The 27085-nt window shown below is 44.0% G+C and overlaps 1 protein-coding gene across 3 annotated transcripts in view; it reads right to left on the reverse strand.

Moving 5' to 3' along the window:
- The window catches only part of Ccdc160 (coiled-coil domain containing 160), an 82299-nt gene extending 55636 nt beyond the window's left edge, over positions 1-26663 (reverse strand). Inside the window, exons 1-2 of one of the 3 annotated variants that reach the window (XM_085684402.2) lie at positions 24197-24324; positions 16730-17677 (exon numbers count right to left, since the gene is read on the reverse strand). In XM_085684402.2, coding sequence (XP_085540528.2) covers positions 16730-17653 — 924 coding nt within the window. In that variant the 5' untranslated portion in view covers positions 17654-17677; positions 24197-24324. Of the gene's footprint in view, positions 1-16272; positions 17678-24196; positions 24325-26450 lie in introns of those variants that run through there. The other 2 variants (XM_085684401.2, XM_048450330.3) reach the window with 2 other exon arrangements.
- Between the last annotated feature and the right edge of the window lie 422 nt (positions 26664-27085).

Here is a 27085-nt window from a genome sequence, read left to right on the forward strand (position 1 = left end):
CAATGTAGAACAATGCATAGACCTCATGTAATATGTAGTTCAGCTTCCTGCCTTTTTCGCTCTTGCATCCTGTCACTCCCTTTCATAAATACTTATCCCTCACATGTATCTTGCACCTTAAGCTCAGATTGGATGCCTGCTTCCAGAAAGCCCAACCAGCAGCAATTGGCACTGTCTGTGTCTGAGAAAGCAGCCAAGTGGGTATGCTCTTGGAAGCCCCTGGATAGCAGGTAGGTGGTACATAGCTAGCTTCTGGCAGCAGGCAGCTGGAAGTCATACACTTTTCAAAACATTCTCAAGAGGTGCATTGTAAAAGTCCCAGTGGTTGCAACATCTAATACATTTGAAATATTTTAAAAGAATCTGAACTACATGGCTAACAGGAGCAGATAGTTACAGTTAATGAACACCTGAAGAGAATAGGCAACTGATAGCCAGGTTGGAAGGCCAAGGCTGCTTTGGTTATACACAAAAGGATTCTCTTGTCTCCTACATGGAGAGGGCAGAACTTTATAGTTAAGATTGGCTTGACTTTGAGGTTCAGCATGCAACCAAAATAAGGCTGTTGCTTTGAGAATTTTTTTGACACCCTGACAGATGACACAGGCCATCCAGGCGTCTGCTCAAAGAGGCTTTGAATCTTGTAATCCTTTGAAGAAGAATAGAATCAGGTATTTAAACTCTTGGTACCAAGTTGGTGGCAATGTTTGTAATGTCTGGTGGAAGTATGTCACTGGGGACAGGCTTTGAGAATAAAAGGCCCTTTCTACTTCCAGTTTGCATGCATCACTTCATGCTTGATTTGATGATATGAGCTCTCAGCTTCCTGTTCTTGGCACCGTGTTTGCCATGATTTGTCTTCATTATGGACATTATTCTTCTGGAACCATAAGCCCAAATAAACTCTATAAATTGTTTTGGTCACAGAGTTTCAAAACAACAACAGAAGCTGGTGTAGTGGCACACACCTTTAATCCCAGAACTCGGGAAGCAGAAGCAGGCAGATCTCTGAGTTGGAGGACAGCCTGGTCAACAGAGTAAGTTCCAGAACAGCCAGAGCTGTTACACAGAGAAACTCTGCCTTGAAAAACAAAACCAAAAAGCAACATGAAAAAAAGCAACTAATACAAACCTTTAAGCCAATGAATATGAACTACTTCATCTGTATTAAGACCAACTATCCTACTGTCTCCCTGAGGGAAGATTAAGCAAAGGCCTTTTTCTACAAAACAATCTTAAGTTCACTTTCAGGACCCCTCCCACTGTCCCTTTCAGTATGCTAGTCAGGTTATGTTTAAGTGTTATAAATCTGGGGATGTGCTGGACCTTATAGGCAAGGAAAGGGATTGTGCTTCAAAGAAGATGAAAGCAACTAGCATGTACCTGCAGGAGACCGGGTCCTTGGTGCATGCAAATATGTCAAGCAGGAAAGGTAAGAAGAATTCTAGCACTGGGAAAGTACTAACTCGGGAGTAATTTTCTGAGCTACATGGTGTTAAAACATTGTCCAGAACCCCAGAAAGTTGTCAAATTTTTGAATGGGATAGTGCCTAGCAGTAAGAAAAATGGGATAACTTATGATGAGTGAAGTCAAAATGTTAGAACTGCTGTGGCAAATAGCATAGAAGGGGAAAAAGACTTCAGAAAGTAGGCCTACTAGAATGGATGTTGCTAAGGACAATCATATTGAAAGATCAGATTACTAAGAACAGCCTGTAAATCCACTGTTTAACAAAAGTCACCAGTAATGCTTGGAGATAGGGTTTCTGGTATCACTGAAAAAATCTAGGGGTGAACAGGTTGATGAGTTAGCTTAATGGTATGTTGGGTGCCTATATTTTCAGCTACTTAAAGAGGCTGAGGCAGGAAGATCTCTTCAAGGTCTGATGCAAGATTTCCCTCTGTATGCTGGGAATACCGTTGGTTAATAAAGAAACTATCTTGGCCTTGTGCAGAGTAGAAAAGAGGTAAGCAGATAAAACTAAACTGAATGCTGGGAGAAAGCAGACAGAGTCAGGGAGAAGTCATGGAGCCACTGCTGGTGACAGACATAATGAAACTTTGCTGGTAAGCCACTGCCACGTGGTGATACACAGATTAATGAAGATGGGTTAAATTAATATGTAAGAGTTAGCCAATAAAAAGTTAGAGTTAATGAGCCAAGTAGTGACTTAATTAAGACAGTTTCTGTGTGGTTATTTTGGGAGACTGGGAAGTCAGGAAATGAACAAGTGGCCTCCCTACAACAAAGGTCAATCTAGGAAACAGTTTGCTGGTTAGTTTTTGTCAGCTTGGTACAAGACAGGTTCATCTAGGAAGAGGGGCCCTTAGTTGAGAAAATGGCATCATCAGGTTGGCATATAGGCAAGTCTGTGAGGGCATTTTTTTGATTAATGATTGATGTGGGAGGACCTAACCCACCGTGGACACTGCCATTCCAGAGCAGGTGGTCCCAGGTTGTATAAGAAAGCAGGCTGAGCAAGACATGAAGAGCAAACCAGCAAGGAGTGTTCCTTCATGACCTCTGCTTCAGTTAAGTTTACTTGCTTTTAACTTTGTAATAACATCCAAATCAGAGGGTAGGTTATGGTGCTTATTAGCCAAGAGCCAGGAGCTTTTATAATAATTATAATATAAATTATAGTAATAAAATTATTGTAGTGTTATATATTATTTTAATATTAATAAAATATAATTTGCAATTATAATGATAAAATTAAGCTTATATAGATGCCAAAGGGAGCCTAACTCAAGAGAATTATAGGGATGAAGATTAAAACATGGTATCTCTTGGGGCATAATTTATTGGGTTATTAGCTTGTAATAACAGAAAAAGTCTAGAAAGTCAAGGACAGACACTTCAATAAGCAGTTGTGACCTCTTGTACATTTTCTAAATCTGAGCCAATTTACAGTCCAAAGCTCAGCAGAGGATGGGATCAGCATCCCAAGAGAAAAAAAGTCTTCCTTATGTCTGCTTTTTCCTTCTGCAAATATGCTTCTGACCATTTATTTGAGTAACTTTTCACTGAATAAAGCAAATACTTGGATGTTTTGAAGTGTATTGGAGATATATTCTGAGCTGACATAAGTATTCAGAGACCCATTGCATCATTAATGCCAACTCTGACAGTAAGAATAAAATGAGACCAGGTAATTAAGATATGGCGTTCTGGTCAAGATCCACCTCAGAGGAATTCCACTTGGTGGAAGAATCTGTTGTCATTATCCCATTCTCCAAGTGTGCAATTAGGTGGTTTTTATAGGTATTTTGTGACTTTGGCTAGTGACTTAATATCTGTTGCAGTGGAGAAGGCCAAGTGGAAGTCTCTGTTACTAAACCACCACCACCCCTAGTCAAGACAGTAAATCATCACATCCCCTAGGATGGGTGTGTGAACAGATCAGTATGATCTTTAAGGAAATAAAGCGATGTAGGAGTCCCTTCTGTATGCTGGGATTACCATTAATGAAAAAAGAAATTGTTTTGGAGCTATAGCAGGGCAGAACTTAGCTATGCAGGGAAAACTAAACTGAACACTGAGAGAAAGGAGATAGAGTCAGGGAGAAGCCATATAGCCCCGCAAGAGTCAGACAGAACTTTACCCGGTAAGCCACAGCCATGTGGCAGTACACAGATTACTAGAAATGGGTTAAATTAAGATGTAAGAGTTAGCCAATAAGAAGCTAGAGCTAATGGACCAAGCAGTGATGTAAATAGTATGGTTTCTGTGTGATTATTTTGAGTCTGAGCTGCCAGGTGGCCGGGAAACAAACAAGCAGCTTTCTTTTCAACTATAATGGATGTAGGAGTGGTGTTGGCATCATAGCGCCGTGGAATGTTCAACTCTTGTGTCTGTAAAAGCTAGAAGGACCCTGGAAGGTGACTGTAGACTCCTATAAGATTGACCATGTAAGCCAGTTGGTGGTGGTGCACACCTTTAATTCCAGCACTTGGGAGGCAGAGTCAGGCCGATCTCTATGTGTTCAAGACCAGCCTGGCATACAGAGTAAATGCCAGGACAGGCTCCAAAGCTACAGAGAAACTCTGTTTCTAAAATTAAAGATTGATCAAGCAGTAACTGATGCTACCACAGGCAAAACTGTACTAGAGGGTATCTTGGTAAGAATAGTTAGAAATCCATGCTATGTAGCTACTGATTTGGATTTGGTGCCTACTACCTGCAATTCCAAATTTAGGAGGTTGAGGAGCTTTGGTTCAGCCTGGGCTATATAGAGAGACCTTGTCTCAACCAGTTAGTTCTGGTGTGGTCATGCATAACTGTAATCCCAGAACTCAAGAGGCCAAGGCAGGAATCTCAATGCAATTTTAAAACCATCCTGAGCTACATTCTGAATTCAAGCCTGGTGCGGGAGAATTGTCTGTATTCTGTCAATCATGTTTTAAATAAATGCTGATTGGCCAGGCAGGAGGTATAGGCAGGAAAAACAGACAGGAAGTGGAAATGATGCAAGGAGAGCAGGAGAATTCTGGGGAGGAGAAAGTTGATTACTCGTACTCCTGCCCAGATCACCGAAGCAGCAGGATGTGAGCTGCCCCACTGAAAAAGGTACTGAGCCACATGGCTAACATATATCAGACAAATGGGTTAATCAAGATGTAAGAGTTAGCTAATAAGTAGCCTGACTTAATGGGCCAATCAGCTTTATAACTTACAGAGATCTGTGTGTGATTTTTCTCTGGGACTAAACAGCTGAGGGGCCGGGCAAGACAGAAATCCGAACAAGCAGGCCCCTTCATGTTACACAAGCCCAGGTTGGGCTATGAATGAGACCTTACTCAAGAAATAAGTAAGTAGATAGATAGATAGATAGATAGATAGATAGATAGATAGATAGATAGATAGATAGATTGATAGATAGATTGATAGATTGATAGATAATGGCAGGATATGTAGAGTGCTAGCTTATTATGCAGGAAACCCTAGGTACAATTCACAGCACCACATAAATCAGAAGATTTCAGCACTTGGATGAGGTGGGGTGACTCAAGAGGATTAAGAGTTCAAAGTTATTCTCAGGTATATAGTGAGCTGGAGGCTAGTCTGGGATACATGAGAAAAGAGAAAAGTTGCTATTTTAGTGAAATAGAAAAAAGTATGTATTTACAGTTTTGCCTCAAAGTTATATTAGCCCTCCAACCCATTTTCATATTTAGTCTGAAGAATTACAACTCTATATATTCTGGAAATATTAACCTATCACATTGATGATGTTTGGATGATCGTGCCAGGAAGTAGGTAGCATGCTACATCTTAGAGCACACATGTACTTTGAGTGTGGGAGGTAGATTCCAAGAAAATTCAGAGGCTTAGGAGAGCCATACAATTTTTAGCAGTCTGGTGGTCAGGGCCATAGTGGGGCATTCCCTCGAAAATAATGGACAGAGTCTTGCACGTTGTACCCCCACTACAAATAACAGCTTCAGGTGAGCCTTGTTGGGTTTCAGAGGCAACACATTTCATTCCCACGGGCTCTACTCCATCCTTTACACCAGGTAAAAAGGAAAACTGCCAGCAGTGTCAAGGTCCAAAACTGTGAAGGGCTTTTTGGCAGGTCCAGACAGTCGCAGGACACATGCAAATGGAGCTGTCATGAGCTGAGTTTTATCGGAGTCATTCCTTCGCAGAGTAAGGGGGATCTATTAATAGACCACCACTAGATGAGAGGGGCTGGTCAACAGTGACCATGAGCAGGGGTACAGGGCTTGAGAGAACTGCGATATCATACAGCCTAGACTTGTAACCGACACTACCGGTCTACACTGTCCCTCCTTCGGTCCATGCCTATTGCTTTGGGAGACTTTGATATTAACTGTAAAAAGATGGCAGACTGCCAGGCAGTGGTGGCGCACACCTTTAATCCCAGCACTTGGGAGGCAGAGGCAGGCAGATCTATGAGTTTGAGGCCAGTTTGGTCTACAATGAGAGTTCAGGACAGCCAGGACTACACAGAGAAACCTTGTGCGGAAAACAAACAAAAAAGATGGCAAACCTTATTTTATAAAGGTTGGATCAGTATGAAAGTACAAATTAGGGGCTGGAGAGATGGTTCAATGATTAAGATTGCTCTTCCGGAGGACCCAGGTTCAATTCCCAGCACCCACGTGGCAACTCATAGCTGTCTATAATTCCAGTTCCAGGGGACCCGACACCCATGGCAAAACATCAATGCACATAAAAATATAAATTTTTTTTAAAAGTACAAATTAAAAATGGACAGTGGCCACTGTCACCTTCCCTCCACTCCTTTATCTCAAGAAGGTCATCAAGCCCTCATTCAAGACTGCTCTTATCTTGGAAGCCAAGGACATAGAGAAGATTCTGAACAAATAAGGAAACAACACCCTCACTGGTTTATTTACTATTGGATCATACCCTTTTGTCTTCTAATTATATTTTCCCATGACTGTTCACACTTCATCCAACCTAAGCATAAAAACATACAGGCTTCCTTGCATCTTGCCATCATTTCCGAAAGCTCCTGGGCCACATGAAACTTATATTAAACAAGCTTATATGCTTTGTCTTGTTAATATTTTTTATTTGTTGCTGTTACTATAGGAGCTTTAGCCATGAAGCTAACTATGAGCAAGCAAAGAGTTCTCTCTACACCATCCAGGACCATAGGACCTGGTCTCCTGAGAGGCTGCATCTTCACTAGGGATATACTAAGAGCCCTGCCTAAGTTCTAAGTGGTACCACTGCCAGGGGACCTTGAGGTCCTTGAACCTCAGGAGCAGAAGAGGTGTCCCTGAGTAGGAATACTTTACCTTGATTATCAGGAATGTGTGGCTGCTGTCTTAGCAGTGGGACGGGGAGAAAATCTGTGTGCCCCTTGAGCCTGACTTGGCACTCTTGGGCTCAGTGTGATTATAAGCAGATCACTGCAGCAGCTCCGGCATGAGAAGGGCGTAATGGTCAGATGGTTGACTCCCTTCACAACGAGGGTCGAGGTCAGGCCAGCTAGAAAGCTACCAAAGCCAGCAAAGGGTTGTGGCTACGGGCAAGAGTGTCCCAAACTAAATAGTAGAAGAGGCAGGGGAAGTCTCAGCCGGTTCTCTGAGATTAGTACAAGAGTGAGGCCTGAGTTCTTACAGTAATCTCAGACACCTGAGAGAGCGGCCTGCAGGGATCCGGAAGGAGCAGTGCAGAGGTGTTCACGGAGCATGTACTTCAAGAAAGGGCTAGCTGCGGCACTGAGAGTCAAGTTCACAGAGGAGGAATCCAGCCCTCAGGGACTTCGAGCTTTGCCTTATCTGGAGCGAGCCACTCAGTACCAGCTCACATCCTTCCAGAAGCATCCTGTATTTGGTGCCCCTCTGCTAGCCATGTGCAAGTTTCCCATCTCTCTCTGCTCAGTCTTGCTTTCTCCCTCTTTCATTCGTGATTGTTGATTCCTAATGAACATCTGAATCTCTAGCGCCACCTTAATTTCTCCTTACCAGTGGACCCAACTGGGAAGAATCTCAGGCCGATGAGCAAGAGCCCTCTTGCCAACAGCAGTTCATTTCTTTGAAATGAATTTGTTTTATATGTGTAGGCGTGTTTTGCCTGTATGTATATGCATGCACCACATGCCTGTCTGGTGCCTTTAGCAATCAAAAGAAAGCACTGGGCTTCCAGAAACTGAAGTTATAGGTGGTTGTGAGCCACTATGAGGGTGCTGGGGACTGAACCCGGGTCCTCTGCTAGAGCAACGTGTGTTCTTAACCACTGAGCCATCTCTACAGCCCCAGGAGTTTTTATTAAACATGTCTTAATGTATACCCAAAGGGACTAGCCCATGTTTGGGGTGGAAGTTCTTATGCTACATACAGATGTGTGTGTGTGTGTGTGTGTGTGTGTGTGTGTGTGTGTGTGCAGTATTCATTACAACCACATAAAAGTAAATCACATATTTTGAAAAGTTGATTATCTCAGAACCAGAAATGCCCCTCAGGCTCTCTGCTGACATAACTCACATTTATAAATGTCAAAAGCAACTCTCCAGATTTTGTTCTACTTCAACATACGAAGGAGCGATGTTGCTTTTGTACAAACTCAAGTAAATTTGCAGTGAAAGAAACCATCTTGTGTTGTAATTGAAAACATTTAATAAAAGATCCTGAAGCTGGGCAGTGGTGATGGCACACGCCTTTAATCCCGGCACTCAGGAGGCAGAGGCAGGTGGATCTCTGTGAGTTCGAGGCCAGCCTGGTCTACAAGAGCTAGTTCCAGGACAGCCAGAGCTGTTACACAGAGAAACCCTGTCTCGACAAACAAAACAAAACAAAAAAGATCCCGAGATATCTTTTCCAAGAATCACTTCAGAGACTGCAGAAGCGACGCAGCAGTTTTGCATACTTGCTGTTCCTGCAGAAGACCTCAGTTCTGTTCCCAATAACCCTGTCATGTGACTCACGACAGCCTGCAAGTTCATTTCCAGGGGATCCCATGCCCTCCTCTTGCATCTTTGAGTACTGCTGTTCAGACGCATATAGCCAAGCACATGCACACACATACACATAGCTGGAAGTAAAACAAATTGTAAAAACAGATGTAAATAATGAGCAGGAGATGATGACTTTGCTGCCCCTGAAAAACATACCAGGAAGCCGAAGGAAGAGTAAGGGGAAAACATGCAAATGCTCTGCGTAATTAAACCATCCTGAGCAGCAGGGATCTTCACATTGTTGTGGATTTTTTTCCCCTCAGAGCTAATTAGCTTTCAGTGACAACACTTCAGAAGGAAAAGATTCCAAGAGAAGAAAGTAAATATTGTATGAAAAATGATGAATAGTTTTGAATAGTGAAATATCAAGACCCACAACACTACAACATAGACTCATCAGAGTCCTGGTTGCCTGGTTGGTTTTTGGGTTTTGGTTTTTCTGCCAGTGCTGGCACAAAACTTACAGAGCTGTTGATTTGGCTTCATATTTCCGTTGTTTTTAGGTTGCTATCATAGTTGATCACCACAGAACAGGATGCTCTCTCCCTCATGTAGATCTACTTACTTAGCACACATATACATGCATGTGAACACACGTGCACACATGCACATATGCACATGCTGCTCATCCCAGACACTTATGAGGTGGATAACTCAAGCTGAGACCAGGTTACATACAGTATTAACCAGTTTGTATTACAGTACAGTCAGTTTGTCTTTGAGAAAGTTCGACAACCATTAGGATAACTGAATTTGACTCCTTTAAAAGTACAATATGATCTAATTTGATAGAATAAGTATTGTAATTGAATGCAACAGGCTGGGTTTGAACCCTAGGTCTACCACTTACTAGTTGTGTGATATTGACTAAATCCCGGTTTCTTCATCTGAAACATACCTGGCAACCAGTGCACAACACACAAGTGCAAGGCATGTATAAGGACTTAAACAACACGTTATGTGTGAACTTTTTTTTCTGAGGTGACATGAACAAATGCCTAGGCCTCAGGTAGAAAATCAACAACAGAAACAAACAAATGATTCCACCCATGTGCAGCTTGGTGAAATAATGATTTTAACCAAGGTTGCTTATAGTAGCATAGGTGAGGGGGGTGGCTACTTACAGAACAGGTGTGACTTGTTGTGGCTATACCGCTAAAGAAAATGTTTCTGTCTCACAGGAAGTACTGTCTTTAAATCCCTGAAGAAAATTAGGGCCTCATGAGCTCCTTCTCTATTTCATGACAGAAAGTCAATGGGCCCAGTGCTGTACAGGTCTTTTGCAAGTAACCACATGTACTCAGGGCTCTAAATCACAACACCCATTTCAAGTCAGGGGGCACTGTTCCTGTTCCATGGCACACATAATAAAATTTTGCAACCAGGATATGCCCAGTTATTCACAGGTAGCCAGAGGTCCTAGTGACATAAAGTGAATCTCTCAGGTTTTTTCCACAGGTGTGGACCTGTTTTGATGTCAATGGGCATGATATGAAAGGCGAAGGAAATGCTTCAAAGATAGCTCAGAATACATCCTGAGAGAAATGGGTATGAACCCAGGGTACTAACTAACTATCCAATGAAAGCAGCTTGAGGAAGGAAGGGTTTATTTTGGCTCACCACTCAAGGGTAGGTATAGTCTATCATGGCAGAGAAACCACGGTATCAGGAGCAGGGAGCTGCTCACATAACAATCGCAGTCAGGAAGCAGAGGGAGAGGAATGCTGGCGTCCATCCAGCTTTCTCTGACTTCTTCAGTTCAGGACTCCAGCCCATGGAATGATGCCCCCTACATTTAGAATAGATTCCTCACCTCAGTTAAACCAATCTAGAAGTTCCCTCAGAGATATGCCGAGAGAGAGAGGTTCGTCTGCTGGTTAATTCTAGATCTTGTCAAGTTGATAATATTAACTATTATATCTAGTCTCCCTGGAAGTGACAACCTGAGCCAGTGAAATATAGGGGTCATCAAAAGACTGAATAGAATTCGAGGTCTGTGTGTGTGTGTGTGTGTGTGTGAGAGAGAGAGAGGGGGGGGGGAGGGATAGAGATAAGAGAGAGAAGGCTTGGGACACTACAACAGCAGTTTCGACCTCTGAAGCAGGTAGCCAATCCATTAACACTCAGTGCGGAAATGAGGGTCCATGTCCAGTACATGTCTAAAATATTCAAAGTACAAATAAGAAGACAATGATTTATTCATTCTGCGCTGAATGCAGCTTATTAGTGGGTCCCCAGCTGTGCAGCTCCTTGTGCTAAAGGGAAACAGAAAACACTATAATAATCTCTCTTGCCTCTATGCCATTTTCTCCGACAGCTTTTTCACAATGGAGAGCCAAAGCAGAGCCGTCTCCTCTTGTCTGGTACTCTGCTTACCACGGCTGGGGCCAACCTTCCACAGCCTCCACTAGGGGCTGGGTACATTCTGACTCCGGAAGTTTCAGTTGCAGGAAGTATCCAAACAGGCTGTCTAGCAGTCATTGCTTTGGATTAAGGCTTCATGTAGTAATAAACTCAAAACTCCCTATCACTTGTTCTGCCTTCCCAAACATACAGCTAGACCACTGATACATACGCCAGATGACGGCTGGTGTACCGTCCAGAGAATGCAGTTACAGGAAGGGTAAGGATACCAAGGAGGAGAAGACAGATCGGCTTAGCCAGTTTTCCTCTGCCAGTTAAGATCAGAGCAACAACAACAAAGGGGACTTGTACTGATTCTTTGTGATCGCTGCTCATCCTCCCATCAACACCACTCATCCTGTCTTTAAGATGAGGAACCCAAGTTGCCAAGTTCCTATGGATTGCAAAGTGGCTTGGAAGCCTGTATGTTCAGTCTCTGGTGCTTCTTTGGAGAGAGGCCCAACTGTGGTGTTTCTCTTTCATGCCTGTCTTTGAAGCCAGACTGCTTGCAACAGTGTTTGCTCACTATTACCACTGATGCTTCTTAGGCAGATTGTTTCCAGAAGAAAAAGAACTCTACCAAAGGTCCACTGGTACGGGCAGAGTTTATTTTTCTGCTTTTGTCATCTGGAGCCCGGAGTTGATGGCCTGAGAACATCATGCTTTGATCTAGCCGGAAAGGAGCAGGAGTTGGAAGTCACAGTCGGTTTCCAGAAGAGGAACTTAAGTGGGACTTGAAAATCGAGCACTGCACAGCATCCAAGACCTTTTAATTCACTGCTGGCAAGAGTCCTCTTTGAGGCAAAATGAAGCCTGCACATTTATATTTTAGAAGTGGCTCTGCCTCCTGCCCCACGGGCAAGTCCTATTGCCAGCTCCTTTCTGAACACTTTCCTAGCCTCGGGGCCAGAATTCATCGATCCTCCTCTCGGCTCTAACTGCACTCTGCGCTAGTCCTGCTACTACAGCTCTTAGCGCTTGGTTTTAGCTCATCATGCAAATAAGGTCCCTGAGGTCAGAGAGACTTGTTGTATTAATAAATCCTCTGATTCCCATATCCCCAATCTAGCACATATTGTACAACACCATATCTGAAACCGTACTGATTGGGAGATATACCATTATTTCAAAAATGACTTAGAAAAAGTACCAACAACTCTATTGTGACACACCATTAATTTAAAGTTGTATCCTAAATCCAGGAGAGTCAAGGGTTTTGGAAAGCATGCCTTAGAGTACATGAAGTTTGGGGGCGGCAACAAAGGCTCAGCTTACCCAAATACCTGAGTTTGGAGTCCCAGAGCCCAACACAAAGCAAGGCATAACAGCTCATGCTTGTAATCCAGCACTGAGAAGCAGAGACAGGAGACAGCCAGGGTCTTGGTCAGTCTAGTCAGTGACATTGTGAGCTCAGGCTTGGTGAGAGACCCTGTCTCAAAAAACAGTGGAGACCAATAGAAGGCAACTATCATTGACCTGTGGCCTCCACATGCATGCACACACATATGTACCCACCCCACACACATACACCACACATACAACTAAAACATTTCTAAAATTAGTAAGGAGCTATAATAATAAAAGCTCAGTAAAATTTTATAGAACCAGAGTCCTCAGTGGAGCCCATTCCAATAATGCTGACAACTCAGGTTCCCTGGGAAAAGAATGAGGACTTGGTGGTATTCGGTGTTTCCATTGCTGATTTCAAATTCTTCACACAACAAACTAAAGCAATGAGTGATCTAACATGCCACCCCCAATTGGAAAGGTAAGATAGAAGAATTTGAAATTGAAGGTCAACAAGGGCTATACACTAAGGCCCCATCTTTTTTTCTTTTTCCTCTCTCTCTCTCTCTCTCTCTCTCTCTCTCTCTCTCTCTCTCTCTCTCTCTCTATATATATATATATATATATATATATATATATATATATATATGTTTTTTGGTTTTTTGAGACAGGATTTCTCTGTAGCTTTGGTGCCTGTCCTGGAACTAGCTCTTGTAGACCAGGCTGGTCTCGAACTCACAAAGATCCACCTGTCTCTTCCTCCCAAGTGCTGGGATTAAAGGCGTGCACCACCACTGCCCAGCTGAGGCCCTGTCTTTAAAAAAAAAGGAAGGAAGGAAGGAAGGAAAGAAGGAAGGAAGGAAGAAAGAAAGGAAGGAAGGAAGGAAAAGAAAAGAAATACATTAACTCAGTGGTAGTGTGCTTGCCCTAGCCTAAACAAACCTTGGGTTTGATTCCTAGCACCACATACACAAAACCAGAATTCTATTGAATGGAGGATCTTGGTGGTATAGGACAGTGTGATGGCTTGGCATGCTATCACTAAGGAATGAGTACCTTTGTAGGGCAAAGACAAATGAACTTTTAAGGGTGTGTTGAAGATTAAATACATTCAAATAGGGCAGAGGACTCCTAGTTTCCTTTCGCAGGTAGACCTTGGTGGGAAGCTGGAGTGACCACTAAAGCCACAAAGCATCTCCTTTGCTTTGAAGCAGGCTACCGGTACCTGCATTACCTTTATCGGGACTAAGTGGGAAAGCACCAACATTAATATCATCCGATTGAATCCAGTCTTCCTCGGCCAGGCAACCTTGCCTAGCCTCTGGGTCAGCTTAGTTTGCCTCCATTCATTACCTTCCCTGGTCTTAATGAATAAAGAAAACGAAGAGAAAGGAGAAACAACCTCTTTTACTTGTTCTGCAGATCTGCCAGCACAATGTTTGGAAATGTTGAAATAACATAAAGAGCCCTGCATACACCTCCTTGGGTGCGAAGTACAGGAGCCCCCAAATATTAGAGTTGATTGTGTCTGATGCCTCAGTAATTTCACCTCCTCACAGGTACAGTTAGTTACACTTTCGAATAAAAATTCAGTTGAAGTCACTACCTAAAACATCAGAAGGAGGGAGAAGATGAACAAGGAAGTCAGGACCACGAGGACCCACTGAGATGGTGTGCCTGTTCTAATGGGAGCTCACCAAATCCAGCTGGACTGGGACTGATGGAACATGTGATCAAACCGGACTCTCTGAATGTGGCTGACAAGGGGGTCTGACTGAGAAGCCATTGATAAAGGAGCTGGAACCTATTTCTACTGCACGTACTGGCTTTTTGGGACCCTAGTCTATTTGGATGCACAGCTTCCTAGGCCTGGATGTAGGGGGAGGGCCTTGGACTTCCCACGGGGCAGGGTACCCTGCCCTCTTTTAAGGAGGGAGGGGGAGGGAGGAGGGTGAGTAGGGGAGCATAAGGGGAATGGGAGGAGGGGAGGAAGTGCAAATTTTTGAATGAAAAAAAAAACATGAACGGAATGTTTCATATGGGATGCCCGGGTTGGCGTTGGACCTCTATGCTGCAGTGATCCTGCTGTTCTTGCCTCTGCGGTGATGGAACTACAAGCCCATGCCATCATAGCCAGCCCTGAAGAGCATCTGCTCTCTCATTTTATATAACAGGGCTTTTAGATCTAGAAGGAATTAGTCAAAGGGAAAGCAAGTGCTAGAAATGAGAGTGTCCCGACTCCCAGTTTGGGCATTTCTCACCTTTCTGACAGTATCCCACTCCCATAGCCTGTGATTACATTTGATTCATTTGGGCTTAAAAATGCCCCAATACGGTGCTAGAGAGATGGCTCTGAGGTTAAAAGCACTGGCTGCTTTTCCAGAGGACCTGGGTTTGATCTCCAGTACCCACATGGTGGCTCACAATGTCTGTAATCCAGTTCCAGGGGATTTAATGCCTTCTTCTGGCTTCCATAGGCACCAGGTACATATGTGGTGCACAGATATTTGTGCAAGCAAACCACCCATACAAATAAAATTATTAAAATAATTAGAGATTTCTGCTGTGGGAGCTCCTTCCACTCCTTCAGCCAATAGCCTTTAAGATACCAGCCCACTTGGGCGTGGCCTCTCTGGCTTAAAAATAAAGCTGCAGTAACCACGCTCTTTCTCTCTGCTTCCGACTACCAGATGCTTTTCTTGGTCGTGCAGGGGGCTGTTGTCTAGGACGGTGATCTGTAAGTTTTTCCCTTTAAATAAATAACCCTTTTATTAATCATAATTCCAAACTGGTGTGGGATTGTTTTGTGACTTACTCCTTTAGATTCCCCGTTTATATACAGCACATTGACAAAACACCATGGCTGGTGAAGTCACAGGTCTTGGCGGAGATCCCACAGCCACTCCTTTTCTAAACCAGTGTGACCCCAACTGCACTCTAAATGCTGTACTTAGAGTCACGGAAAGCTGCACTCCTCACCATCAGAATGCAGAGTTGAGGAGCCCAGTCCCAATGGATACATCTAGAAAACAACTCCTGAACCTAAGGCTCAGGGCACATTTTGCCAGAGGGGGCAGAAAGATTGTAAGAGCCAGAGGATTGGGGTGTTTTCTGTGAGACTGGGTCTCCTAGGAATGTTCAAATCTACACCCATAAAGTCTCACCAACATGACTGCTTAAACATGTGATGAACAAGGACAACAGGAATAGAAATACCAAGATGCACTGGGGAAAACTCAGGAGGCCGCAGCTCTATACAAAGGACTACAGCAAACTAAGGATGCTCAGAGTGGGAGAAACAGTCTTCCTCTGGGAAGAGCAAACCAACTGGTTATCCAATACCAAAAGCATTTGAAACATACATACAAGTAGCATTATACAGACTAAGCAGGGTATATTACGCACATACATATGTGCGTATGGGTATGTCATAACAATGAATGAAGAAAGAGGCCATGAATTTGAGAGAAAACAAGACGGGTCCATGCGAGTGGGTTTAGAGGGAGGAAAGGGTAGAAAGAAATGATGGTTTTATATTATAATCTCGAAAAATATCGTGCAAGTAAGTGCCTGATTGCCAGAAATCTTGATGGCCAACACCCACCAGCGCAAAGACTCAACTGGGCCATTATTTTCACGAAGGCCACAAGTCGCACAGTTTCACTCTTTGTAGTGAAAGCAAATTGGCACTTTCTAAGCCCCTTACAGGGGTGGGTGACGACCTAAATCAAGCCAGCACACTAGAAGTTTGTCTAAATGACATCTAACACCTTCCACAGCAGAACTAGCTCAGTGACAGAAGACAGGCAAGGAGCTTGGAGAATTCCCCCTGGCCGAACTCCGGAAGAACTATGTAAACAAAACGCCCCCTGCTGGCCAGCCTAAGAAAATGCAGGAGCCATGGCTGAGGCAGGCCCTGTTTCTAGCAAAGGTCAGAACAGGGACTCTAATCATTTTGTAGTCTATGGGAACTGTGTCCAAGTCCAAGGAAAAAGCACGGGGCAATCAGCAGGGGAGACTGTGTTCCCGAGATGTTTACATGTGCCTAATTAAGGTTAGACCCCAAAGAAAGCAGATGCCTTTTTGTCCTGCTGACTTTGACCAGGCAACTACAAAACTCACAGGCGTGTTTTATGCTGATATGTGTAAACAAGATTTTATTATTCACACTGCTTACCACAGATGGGAGAACATTCATGTGCCAAGGACATGGCTAACAAGATCATACAATGAGGCTGATGACTTGGGTTCGTCCATGATCTGGTAAATCCGTTTGGGTTTCTGTCCTTGTTTTGTTTTAGTGATATTATATAGGCACCCATATAAAAGAAATTTCAGAAGTTTCCATTCGGATTCTCAAAATGAAAGAGAACACAGACGCTTCAAAGTTAACATCTGTATACTTTTGTAGGTATTCTGATTCACCACAAAGACTGTAAGCTATCAAATACAGTTTAGCAGGACACAAAGACATAGTACGATAAACATTGATTTGGCTCAATGGCTTGCCCAATGAAAGGCTCTTTCCCCCCTTATGTTTAAAGAGCATTCCCAGTAAAGTGGTCAGCAGTACGCGATGACCTTACCACAGAAGCCATGTGCCTTCCGAGCAACTCCAGGGCTCTGCTGTTCTTCGCTCGCAGGCTCTTCTCAGCTCTCAGCTCACTCTTGATGGCACCCAGCTCTAAGTGGATCTTTTCCACTTCCAGCTCATAAAACAACTTCATCTCTTCTCTGAGGAGCGCTGTACTCAGTTCAGTCTGACGCTTCAGTTTCCTGACAGAGTCTTTCAAGTCTCTGTTCTCTAGATTCAGCCTGTACATGACTTCTTTGGCTTGCTGGAGCTCTTCGGTTAAGTTTTTTACGTTTGTCGCTTTTTCAGTCAGGTCGTTTTTTAGAGCTTGCAGTTCCCAGTCATTCTTTGAAGCAGCTGCCCCTGTTTCTTGAAATTTGACAGATTTCCTCGAGGCTTCCTTTCGAGAATTCAAAAGTTCTTTTTCTGCATTTTCAAAATCCTCTTCGATCTCCCGGCATTTCAGGTTAAGTTCTCCCAGCTCTTCATTCAGGAGGTGCAGGCGGAGTTTTGGAGACATTGCTTCCGTCCATTTCTTCTTGGTGACTTGTGCTGCTTCCGACAATTCCTTCTTAGTCCACGCAGAGGCACTCTCCCTTCTGTGAGAACTTTCCTTGGTAGCACTGTCCAGATTGAGAAAGTCCCAGAAGACAGAATTTGTGTTTGCTACATTCTTTGACGCGTTCATCCTTGTCTCTCTTAAACTGGGGTCTTGGTCTCTTTCCGCTATCTGGGAGTAATAGTCTTTTCTCATACATTTATTTCCTTCTTGAGCATTTCTGCTGGAAAAGTTAGAAACTCTCCCCATCCTCCCGGATTTGTCTGAAGATGTTTCTTCGGAGAAAGACGGAAGAAGAGCAGCATCTTCTAGGACACAATGCTCATTTAAAAAAGGAGTCAACTTATTGTCTTTCCAGTGCTTTCGTCTAGCATCCATTTCGTTGGGCACCACTTTGGTTTCCTGAAAAACAAAATTGAAAACCAATCCAAATTATCTCTATGGTTAGCCCAGTCATAGAAAGAACTAAGAAGGCTGGTTGTACCTAAAGGCGCCTGGACATTTGAGGGCCAGCTCGCCTCAAACTAACAGAGTAACTTGGACCGCCTTTTCCTCATTTGTAAATGAAAAGGGCTAACGGAGCTAAGGTCTGTGAACACCTGCACCTCGAAAATTCTTCCATCCCATGAAACAGAATCAGTAAATGAAATATTTCGTTTTTCTTTGTAGACGATTCTGGGGTAAGGCAGCTGCGTGCACGAACACAGACTGCTTTACGATAATAAAGAGGTTATTTGGGAATTACTAGGCAAATATTGGTAAGACCCTTTCCTTCAATGTGCCTTCCTTGTGCCTCGTTTTCTCGGGCAGAACTACTGTTTGTTCACTCCTTAAGTGACTGAAACTTCAAGGCTTGCTGCGACGTGATCTGCTTCTGGTCCAGTGGAGCGGGTCGACTTCCTCATGCCTAATTCTGCCAAGTGCCCTTCTGCTTTGACCTATGAATTCCTGCTAGTCCAGTCTTAGAACTTGCCTTTAGGGAAGCCTACCAAGCATATAGAATTCTCTGTTTGGAGAGCGATTTTATAACGAGCTGCCATATCAACCATTGAAAATATTAATGCTATTGAAGGTGTTTTTCTTATGCAGTCTCTAAGTATATTTTTTTTAGGTGAAAACCTAGCCTACAAAATCACAACCAGCATCCAAGTTTAGAAACATTAAAGGGCAATTGCTGTTGGCGTGGTAGGGAGCACACACTTTATAACCTGAGCATTCCCGGGAGGTACGGGCACACGGACCAGGAGTTCAAGGCCAGTCTTGGCTACACAGAGACTTTGAGATCAGCCTGACCTTCATGAGATCCTCGTCTCAAAAAACAAACAACCCCCCACACACACACACACAAAGGCTAGTTAATCAGGGCTGGAGTGTAGCTCAGTGGCAGAGTGGTTTTTTAGTATGTAACAAATCTGGGGTTCCATTCCCAGAGCATGGTGACAAACCCAGACAAGAAATTCATGGTGTACATTCACCAGAATCATGGTTTCCCTCGAGAAATTCTCTTTTCTGACTTCTCTTATTCTCCCGGTCACAATCCAGCATCTACGATATGCCTGTCCTGGAATGGAATGATGATCAGAATCTTGGTCTCTCTCCTTTTTAGAAATATGAACACGAGTGATTCAAGTAGGCGACGATATGCGTGAGGGAAAGGGACAGAGACCAGAGGAAAGAGAGAAGGGTTAGCTTGTTTGCCACATCTTTCAAAAATCAAAATTTTACCAGAGAATTTTGAAAAAAAAAAAAAGGCTTGCCATGGTAGCAAGGGTAGCGAGAGATGACTGACTACCGCCTGTCTGCCTGCCTGTTTTCACCTAATTCTGCCTGACATTAGTGGTGGGTTGGACTGGAAAAGAGGCCAGCTGTGCCCAGTTAAGGTGAGGCCACTCACTTTATACCTGGGCATGCCAGCAGGGAAACATCTAAGATAGAGCTGTGGGTACGGATAAAAGTTTATGTAGAAAAGTCTTCATTAATAATTTTAATGTTGCGGGGACTGGAGAGATGACTCAGTACTGACTGCTCTTCCAGAGGACCCGGGTTCAATTCCCAGCACCCACATGACAGCAGCTCACAACTGTTTCTACCTTCAATTCCATGGGATCTGACACCCTCACACAGACTTATATGCAATCAAAAACCAAAATCACATAAAATAAGAAATAATTTTAACTTTACTTCTCAGATGCATACACACACACACACACACACACACACACACACACACTTTCAGTTTTACCCTATTTTTCTTCCCCATGCCTCTGTAGAATTTCCTGAGTGTCTGGAAGGATTTATCTTTCAATGAATCGTAGAAATCCAGTATTCTATCCAAGAGGAGTCTATTGATTAAATAACTGTGCTACATGAGCAAGGCCATGTAGCCTGTGGTCATAAAACTGAGATCCTATCTCCCAGGTCAGTGCTTGTTCTGAAAACCCCCTTTCTTCATCCACTAGGTGTCATTCTGCAGGCTGAAAGAACAGATTCCATTGTCTGAGAGCTTAGGTTATCCTTTAAGGAGCCACAAGAGGAGAGAGAAAAGCTGGATGGGGGAGGGGAAGGGAGAAAGAAAGGTCTGAAAGGCTCCCCGGCATTCCTCACCCCAGGCTTCCCCAGGCAGGGTCAAAGGGTCTCCTAGATGCTCCCTTTTCTCTTTCATTGGCAAAACAGCCTTTCAGGACTTGTTCCCACGTTTACATAGAGCTGAGGACTGTCAGCAGCCCTGTCTTCAGGGCTGTTTGCTTTTACTGCAGAACAAGTGTGGCGGGAGGATTTTGAGCCAAGACAAGGAATATGCTTTAAAAATAATGGCATCCCCCACTCCTCCCTGGCCCGGCAGCCATTTTGTTCTTAATCAACTCCACAAGGTAATTTGCCTCAGCAGAACGGGAAACCATTATTGAAAGTACAAACATGGCCTTCCAGCTGGGCAGCGTGCACATTTGCTCCCGTGTCGACTCAACTATACATTGAACTTTGAAGGACCCAAGAGAAATGAAAAATTCAAAGAATCCAGTCAGAATTCAGACAGGAAAAAAAAAATGAAGTCACGACAAAAATAACATTTGAGGTCGTCCACAAAAATTATTCCCTGGAAGGCCTTGGGAAGACACTGCTATATTATGCAACTGTATCTACGTTTGTGTCTGGTATGGATTAATAATGAGCTTCTGATAATTCTAGCTAGTTTCCCACCTGAAAATACCTACCATTTATTCACTGGGGAATATTTCGTGTTGGCAAAGTAGTGGGGGCATTTTTGTGCAGTAAGGGATGGCTTGCCTCAACTATATATATATACACAGAATATATATATATATTCAAAACATTTCGATTTGTTACTTAATGGCAGCTCTTCCTTGAAAAATCCATGTGGGGTATGTCTGATATCTTTCCCGAGCACCTCCCCTTCTGTTAACCTCTGTACGTAGGACTTGTGTCAAGACAAGATGTCTTAAGTAAACTAAGAGGAGGAGCGGCTTCTAGAGTAGCATCACTTGAAGTGGAGAATTCTACAAATAATATAAGCTGATGGTAGTGGCGCACACCTTTCATCCCAGCCCTCGAGAGGCAGAGGCAGATGAGCTCTGTGAGTTCGAGGCCAGCCTGATCTACACAACGAGTTCCAGGACAGCCAAGGCTGTTACACAGAGAAACCCTGTCTTGAAAAACAAACAAACAAACAAACAAAGCTACAAAAAAGAGTTTTGGAATCGCCGATCAAACAAACTGAGAGTGAATTAATAGCGTAATGTGAGGCAACACAATATTAATGTTGGGGACAAAACCGAGAGTGATTATTTATTAAGACTCTCAGATTTACCATTGAACTGAAAATACGAGGGGGAAGCATTTCTACCTTTGTATGGCTTCAGAAAATGATATGCTACTGTTTATTGGGAAAAAAGAAATCAATAAAACCACTTCTCTTTCATGTTCAAGGTCAGGCCCAGGGGAGGAATCTTCCATTAAGGTGTACAGGAAACTTAATTATTTGTTTTCTAAAATATTTGTATTTGAAATCATATGCTTTGGGAAAGTTCCTGACACAACCCCAATATGATTTTTGTCCCTCGCTTGTGTTATCCCATTTACATTAGGAAATGGTTTCAAATTTTCAGAACTCTCTTTGTCTAAACATAGGTCTCTTTGTGATCGGAGCTGTTTGGCTTGGCATAAGTAGGTGGGGAGTTACTGGGAAGCAGTTTGGGAGGATGTCAGAGGCTTTGGTTCATCTCACAGAGGTCCCTCCTTCTCAAGTTATATAAACTTGACGTGATGATTGGTGAAGTTCGCCGCCCCCCCAGACACATGCTGAGCAACTTCTGTCACTACTCGCCCCTCAACTTCCCTCAACTGACTTTCCGAGCTGGGGAGATGGTTCTGCAGTTAAGAGCACTGGTTGCTCCTCTACAGGACCTGGGTTCAATTCCCAACACCCACAAGGCAGCTCACAACTCCAGTTCCAGGGGATCCATCGTACTAGGTAGTATGCACGTGGTGCACATGTCTGCGCATGCAGGCAAAATACCCATACACACAAAATGAATAAATCTTTTGAAAAATGCCTCAACTCTCAGTCATCCCTCAGGGATCATTAGGTGAAAACAAAGGACCCCTTTAGCCCAGAAAACACCCTCTCTTTATTCTGGGGGGTTTCCACTCTTTCGACCCTCAGGAAAACTGCTCCGCCAAAACAGGAAAAGAAAACGTTACCTGGCTAAGCATGGTGACACACATCTTTAATCTCAGCACAAAGGAGGCAGGGGAAGGCAGATCTCTGTGAGTCTGAGGCCAACCTGGTCTACAGAGCGAGTTCAGGCCAGTCAGGGCTAAAGAGTGAGACTCTGTCTCGGGGGGGGGGGGGGGGAGTAAGCATTGTAACATTTTTCTATTTTCATTGCTTCCAGGCAGGAAAGAGAGACAGTTCTGACCTAGTTCCTCTAGGATGCCTTCTCGTTCTCCACCCTCTTTTACTAGTTGTAGAAAATCACTAAATAACAAAATGAAGAGCCAAGTGAACTGCGTGCCGTCCAAGTGGATCTCTATGTTTTACTAGCTACTGAAAGCAGATGGAGAGGACAAATCTTGAGAAAGGATTAAGGTTGGGGGGGCAGGATACGATGAGAAAAGCCTATCTATCCTAGGGCTCATCTTTCCAAACTGCTGAAGGCTTGTCTGCTGGGAGCTGCAGAGTCTTAAGGCATAGAACAGAGGTGCTGAAGCTACTTCACAGGTGGTTGATAGCAAATGGCCCACCTCAAGGACTGTGATCCCTGACACCAGGACTGTCCCAATCCCAGTAAACAGGGCTCACAGCTAAATCCACATATGCACATTTCCTGGCGTTCCTAGAAGTTGTAACTCTGGCTATAGGACAGCCCGAGAATTTTCAAGCCAAACTATGAGGAAATTCATTTTCCCACTTTGTACCTGTCTGTCATAGTCCTTTAACATGGGCGAGCATTCAGACCCAGAGCCAAGCATAATGCTCACACTGGTATCTGGTAACACTTGATTTTAATGGAATGATTTTTATTTTAGAAGAAGAAGAAAAGAAAATCCATAGTCTTCTTTCTAGCTTACAAAGTGTTTTGGATGGCATTTTAGGGCAAGGGCTTTAATTTTTCCCTTGAAGTTTGTTTGGCTTAGCTGAAGTCTTCGGGACACTTTTCTTTTGAATGTTTATGTGGTCGTCTTCAAAGCGTCCTGACAGTGACTGATGATTCGCTTACAAAGTTGAAGGTTTCTGTTGGGCAAGACTCTGGGCTTCTCAACTCCCAGGATGAGATAACAGCCAGAACAACTGTACTTACCCTTCCTGAGGTCCAAGGTCTTAAGACCGGATGTCACTGGTCTCCTCCAACTTGAGCTGGAAAAAACAGTCCACCCCACCCCCCCTGAAGCGTAACAGGAAATATAATTTCAAGAAGGTCCAAACCCATGCTCATCTCTGAAATGTGCTTTAAAGTCACACATTCGACACCTACAATGTCCATGGGTCTATCCGCAGTGTGGTACCAGACAGAAGCAATTTCTTTTTGTAAGTTTTCAATACATTTTCCCAACTGTTCTGCCACTATCCTCCTTCCTCAGGCAATACAGATGTCAAGTGGGGCAAGGACCGCGGTGGCACTGTATTCCTCACAGTGTTGACCCAATGAGCCACCGGTGGTGGTGGAGACAGCAGCCACAGTAGCAAAGGACTGGAGCCTAGGCCTGGATTCCCTCCCTCGGGGTGCAGTTAATTTGGGAAAGCACAACAAGGAGAAGTGATCTTGCTTTTTGCTTTCGTCTTTCAGGGCCCTATGGGTCAAGGGTTCACTTCCCTGGGCATGTTCTTTTCTATTGTTTGGCCAGTATGGTGAGAGAAACAAGGTGCCATTGAAAACTGGGTACTGTGTATCAGCCCCAACTCTTTGTTATTAGTGTGAAATTATTCCTTCTTGAAGAAAAGATACGGAGTCACCTGAGTTCCCAAGGCTTAGACTTTATTACTATGGGAGTCACATTCTTGCGATCAAGCTGTATCTTTGTATGCATAGTTTGGGGATTTTTTTTCCTCTGTGAATGATTAACTGAAACTCCTGCCATCCTTGCTTCTATGGGAAAAAAAGGTGACTAGGAATGAGATGTTGCTAGAGCCCCCACTGCAGGTGACACTTTTCACCTTCCCAGTCCTGATCCTGTAGCTGGCGGGTGAATGGACAGGCTTGACCTCACTTCTCCTTCCACAATCCCTTTTCCCACGCCCTGTTTCTTTTTTTCCCAAACACGCGCTAGCTCCAGCCTGGGCTCTCAAGAGAGCAAAAAACCCTGCTGCTGGGACTTCCTTGGTTTTCTGCCTTCTTGCTGGGCGAGTCGGGGGTAAAGAGGGGCGCGCCAGGGGCGCCCGGGATGTCCCTTCCACAGACATACCTGGAAGCGCGGGTGCGGTCTGGAGAGCCCTGTCCACTCTTCCCCGAAACCGGCCACCACCGACAGGCGGCAGACCCTTGTTCAGTGCTAGCCACCGCGACCGGGCCAGGCTGGCCCGGGGCAGAGCCTCTGCAGTGCAGCTCCAGCGCGGGCCGCACTGTTGCCTAGCAACCAGGCGGATGGATTTAAAGGGACCAGGGCACTGAAGGGACCTGGCGGGCGCTGCAGGCTGAGTACTGCTAGACAAGGGAGTCCTGGCCAAGCCAGAGCATTGAGCCTGCCCGGTAGGGCGGCTACCGTGGTGGCTTCAGCCAGGCAAGAAATAGGAAGGCAGGGAGAAGACGCTGAGTCAGAATAGGAAGGGTCGAGAAAGTGTAAGGCAAACCCCATCCACCATAGGACTTTTAGAATGGGTCTGGGAGATGCTCAAAGCTATGTGATCACTGACTGTGGAGAGATGGCGTAGCTGTTGCATAGGGTTAATCCCTAGGTTTCATTTATTAGTTACATGATGCTATGTAGACTTTGCTTTGAAAGATCTAGGTTGGAGTTGGGGTTGCTAATAATGTGGGGGTTGCACCATATCCCCATCCCTATTCCCATGCACACCCTTGCAGGTCAGTACAACGGCATAGCCAGAATTTCTACAATGGACCGATAACTAAGGAATGTGGGGGCACCAGATATAGTCATGAGCAATTCTTTAGAAAGTTGGTCTTCTCTTGGGCCCAAGAGGGAGAAAAGGAAATTATGACTTTGGAATCTAAAGTAAAAGGTGGTTGAAACACACTTTTCAAAGGGACAAGCTAATTTAACGAGACCTAACAAGCGAGTGACTTGGGAACAATACTTAGAGCTCCCTTTCAAAATTCTAAACCTTGAGAACCAGCACTAACAGGTGTTTGGGAGCTGCCAAGGCTGCACGTGGGGGCCCCAAGGCCCAGTTCTCAGGCTGCCTTTTCCTCCTTAGAGAACCAGAGTCAACAGGGGAGAGAGGTGGGAGAAGGAGGTGGAGGTCTCCTGCCGATGTGTGTTTTATTGAAGACCCTGACAGACTGGCCTGTAGGATTCCACAAGCTTCCTGATACTAAATTTTCAAATCGCCCTGGTTTTATCACTGGTTTTCATTATCTCAAAAGGGCTCCACTTACTTTTGCTTGCTCTGCTACCCATCACTAATATAAGGAAAAGTCTTTCTTGATTGCTCTGTGCTTTAACTTCTCATTTGAGCAATGGGAGGAATTGTATCTCATTTGCAAGAGTTGAGTGAAGAGTGAACGAATCATTTTCTTTTTTTTCTTTTTAAGAAAGCCCCTCTTTTTAAAATATTTATTTATTTATTATATATACAATATTCTGTCTGTGTGTATGCCCGCAGGCCAGAAGAGGACACCAGACCTCATTGCAGATAGTTGTGAGCCACCATGTGGTAGCTGGGAATTGAACTCAGGACCTTTGGAAGAGCAGGCAAAGCTCTTAACTGCTGAGCCATCTCTCCAGCCACCCTGAACGAATCATTTTCAAATACCATGTAAAAGATCACAACTCTCATTATCCTACTCCATAATTCCATTACTATCCTGAAATCAAAATACAACTTCACTAGTGAAAGACAGGATGTGGATCGTGATCACACCAAACTTATTTCAGGTGGAGCTGCAAGTCTCTTTAAAGCAATTTAACCTGACTGCTGTATTCCTGGGAGAAAGAGCGACACAGATTACCTGGGTCTGCTGAAGATCTGTTGGAAATTTGATATCCCACGCCTTCGTGTTCTAGAAGTATCAAATGGCAAGCAGTCAAAAACCACGGGGACAGAAAATTTCAGTTTTCAGTACCACAACCGTCTTGGGTGGATATGAAAATCACAAACCAGTTTACTATCCTCTGCAACCATTCCCAGTGCTGAGACAAGAGGGCATTTATTTGATAATAATAGAATCACAAATCATTCAGTGAAGCCTGATCTTTTCATTTTACCTTGTAGAATACTAAGTCCCAGAGAAACAACATAGCTTACGTACTGATCACACAGCAAAGCAGTTCCCAAACCTGAGGTACTCCCAGCAATGAATAATATATACTCTTTTAGGCCTATAATGCATATACATAAGTATCTAGACATTAATACAGGCAATGACAACAATAATAAATAACATTAGTTATATCCCACATTTCATATCTCAGCATAGTTTGTACCTTCGCGGTGAATCTAGAATTTGTTTCCTACTGCTGTGTCTCCATCATTACTCACCCAGATCCTGGCCCTCGTCACTTCTTGACTGGACTACTGCAATCACGGAACTGCTTCTTTGCTTGTTTGCTGCTTCTATTTCTCAGGATTGCTGTAACAAACTGTCACGAACTGTGAGGCTTAAAACAATAAACACTTATTTTACTGTTCTCAATGCATAAAAGAACAAAGCTAAGGTCGTGCAGGGCTGGTTCTTTCCCAAGGCTCCAAGGGAGGATCTGTTTCTTCTAGTCCTGGCTGTTATCAGCAATCCTTGGCCTTCCTTGGCTTCTGGATGCATCATTCCAATCTCTGCTTGCTTTCACAATGTGTTCCCTCTGCATATCTGTTTGGTCTTCACTTGACTGTCTCTTCCCCGAGGATTTCTGCGTCCTAATTTTTCGCCTCTTACAAGGCCATTTGGTAGATGAGAGGCCATGCTAGTGCAGCAAGACCTTTTTTTTTCTCTTTTGGTTTCTCGAGACAGGGTTTTTCTTTAGCTTTGGACCCTGTTCTGGAACTCGTTCTGTAGACCAGGCTGACCTTGAACTCACAGAGATCCGCCTGTCTCTGCTTCCTGAGTGCTGGGATTAAAGGCCTGAGCTACCTCCACCAGGTATGGAGGATATCATCTTAACATCTTACTGTTAGAAAAG

The sequence above is a fragment of the Myodes glareolus genome, chromosome X (genome assembly GCF_982192425.1).
Source record: "Myodes glareolus chromosome X, mMyoGla1.1, whole genome shotgun sequence".
Classification (NCBI taxonomy): Eukaryota; Metazoa; Chordata; class Mammalia; order Rodentia; family Cricetidae; genus Myodes; species Myodes glareolus.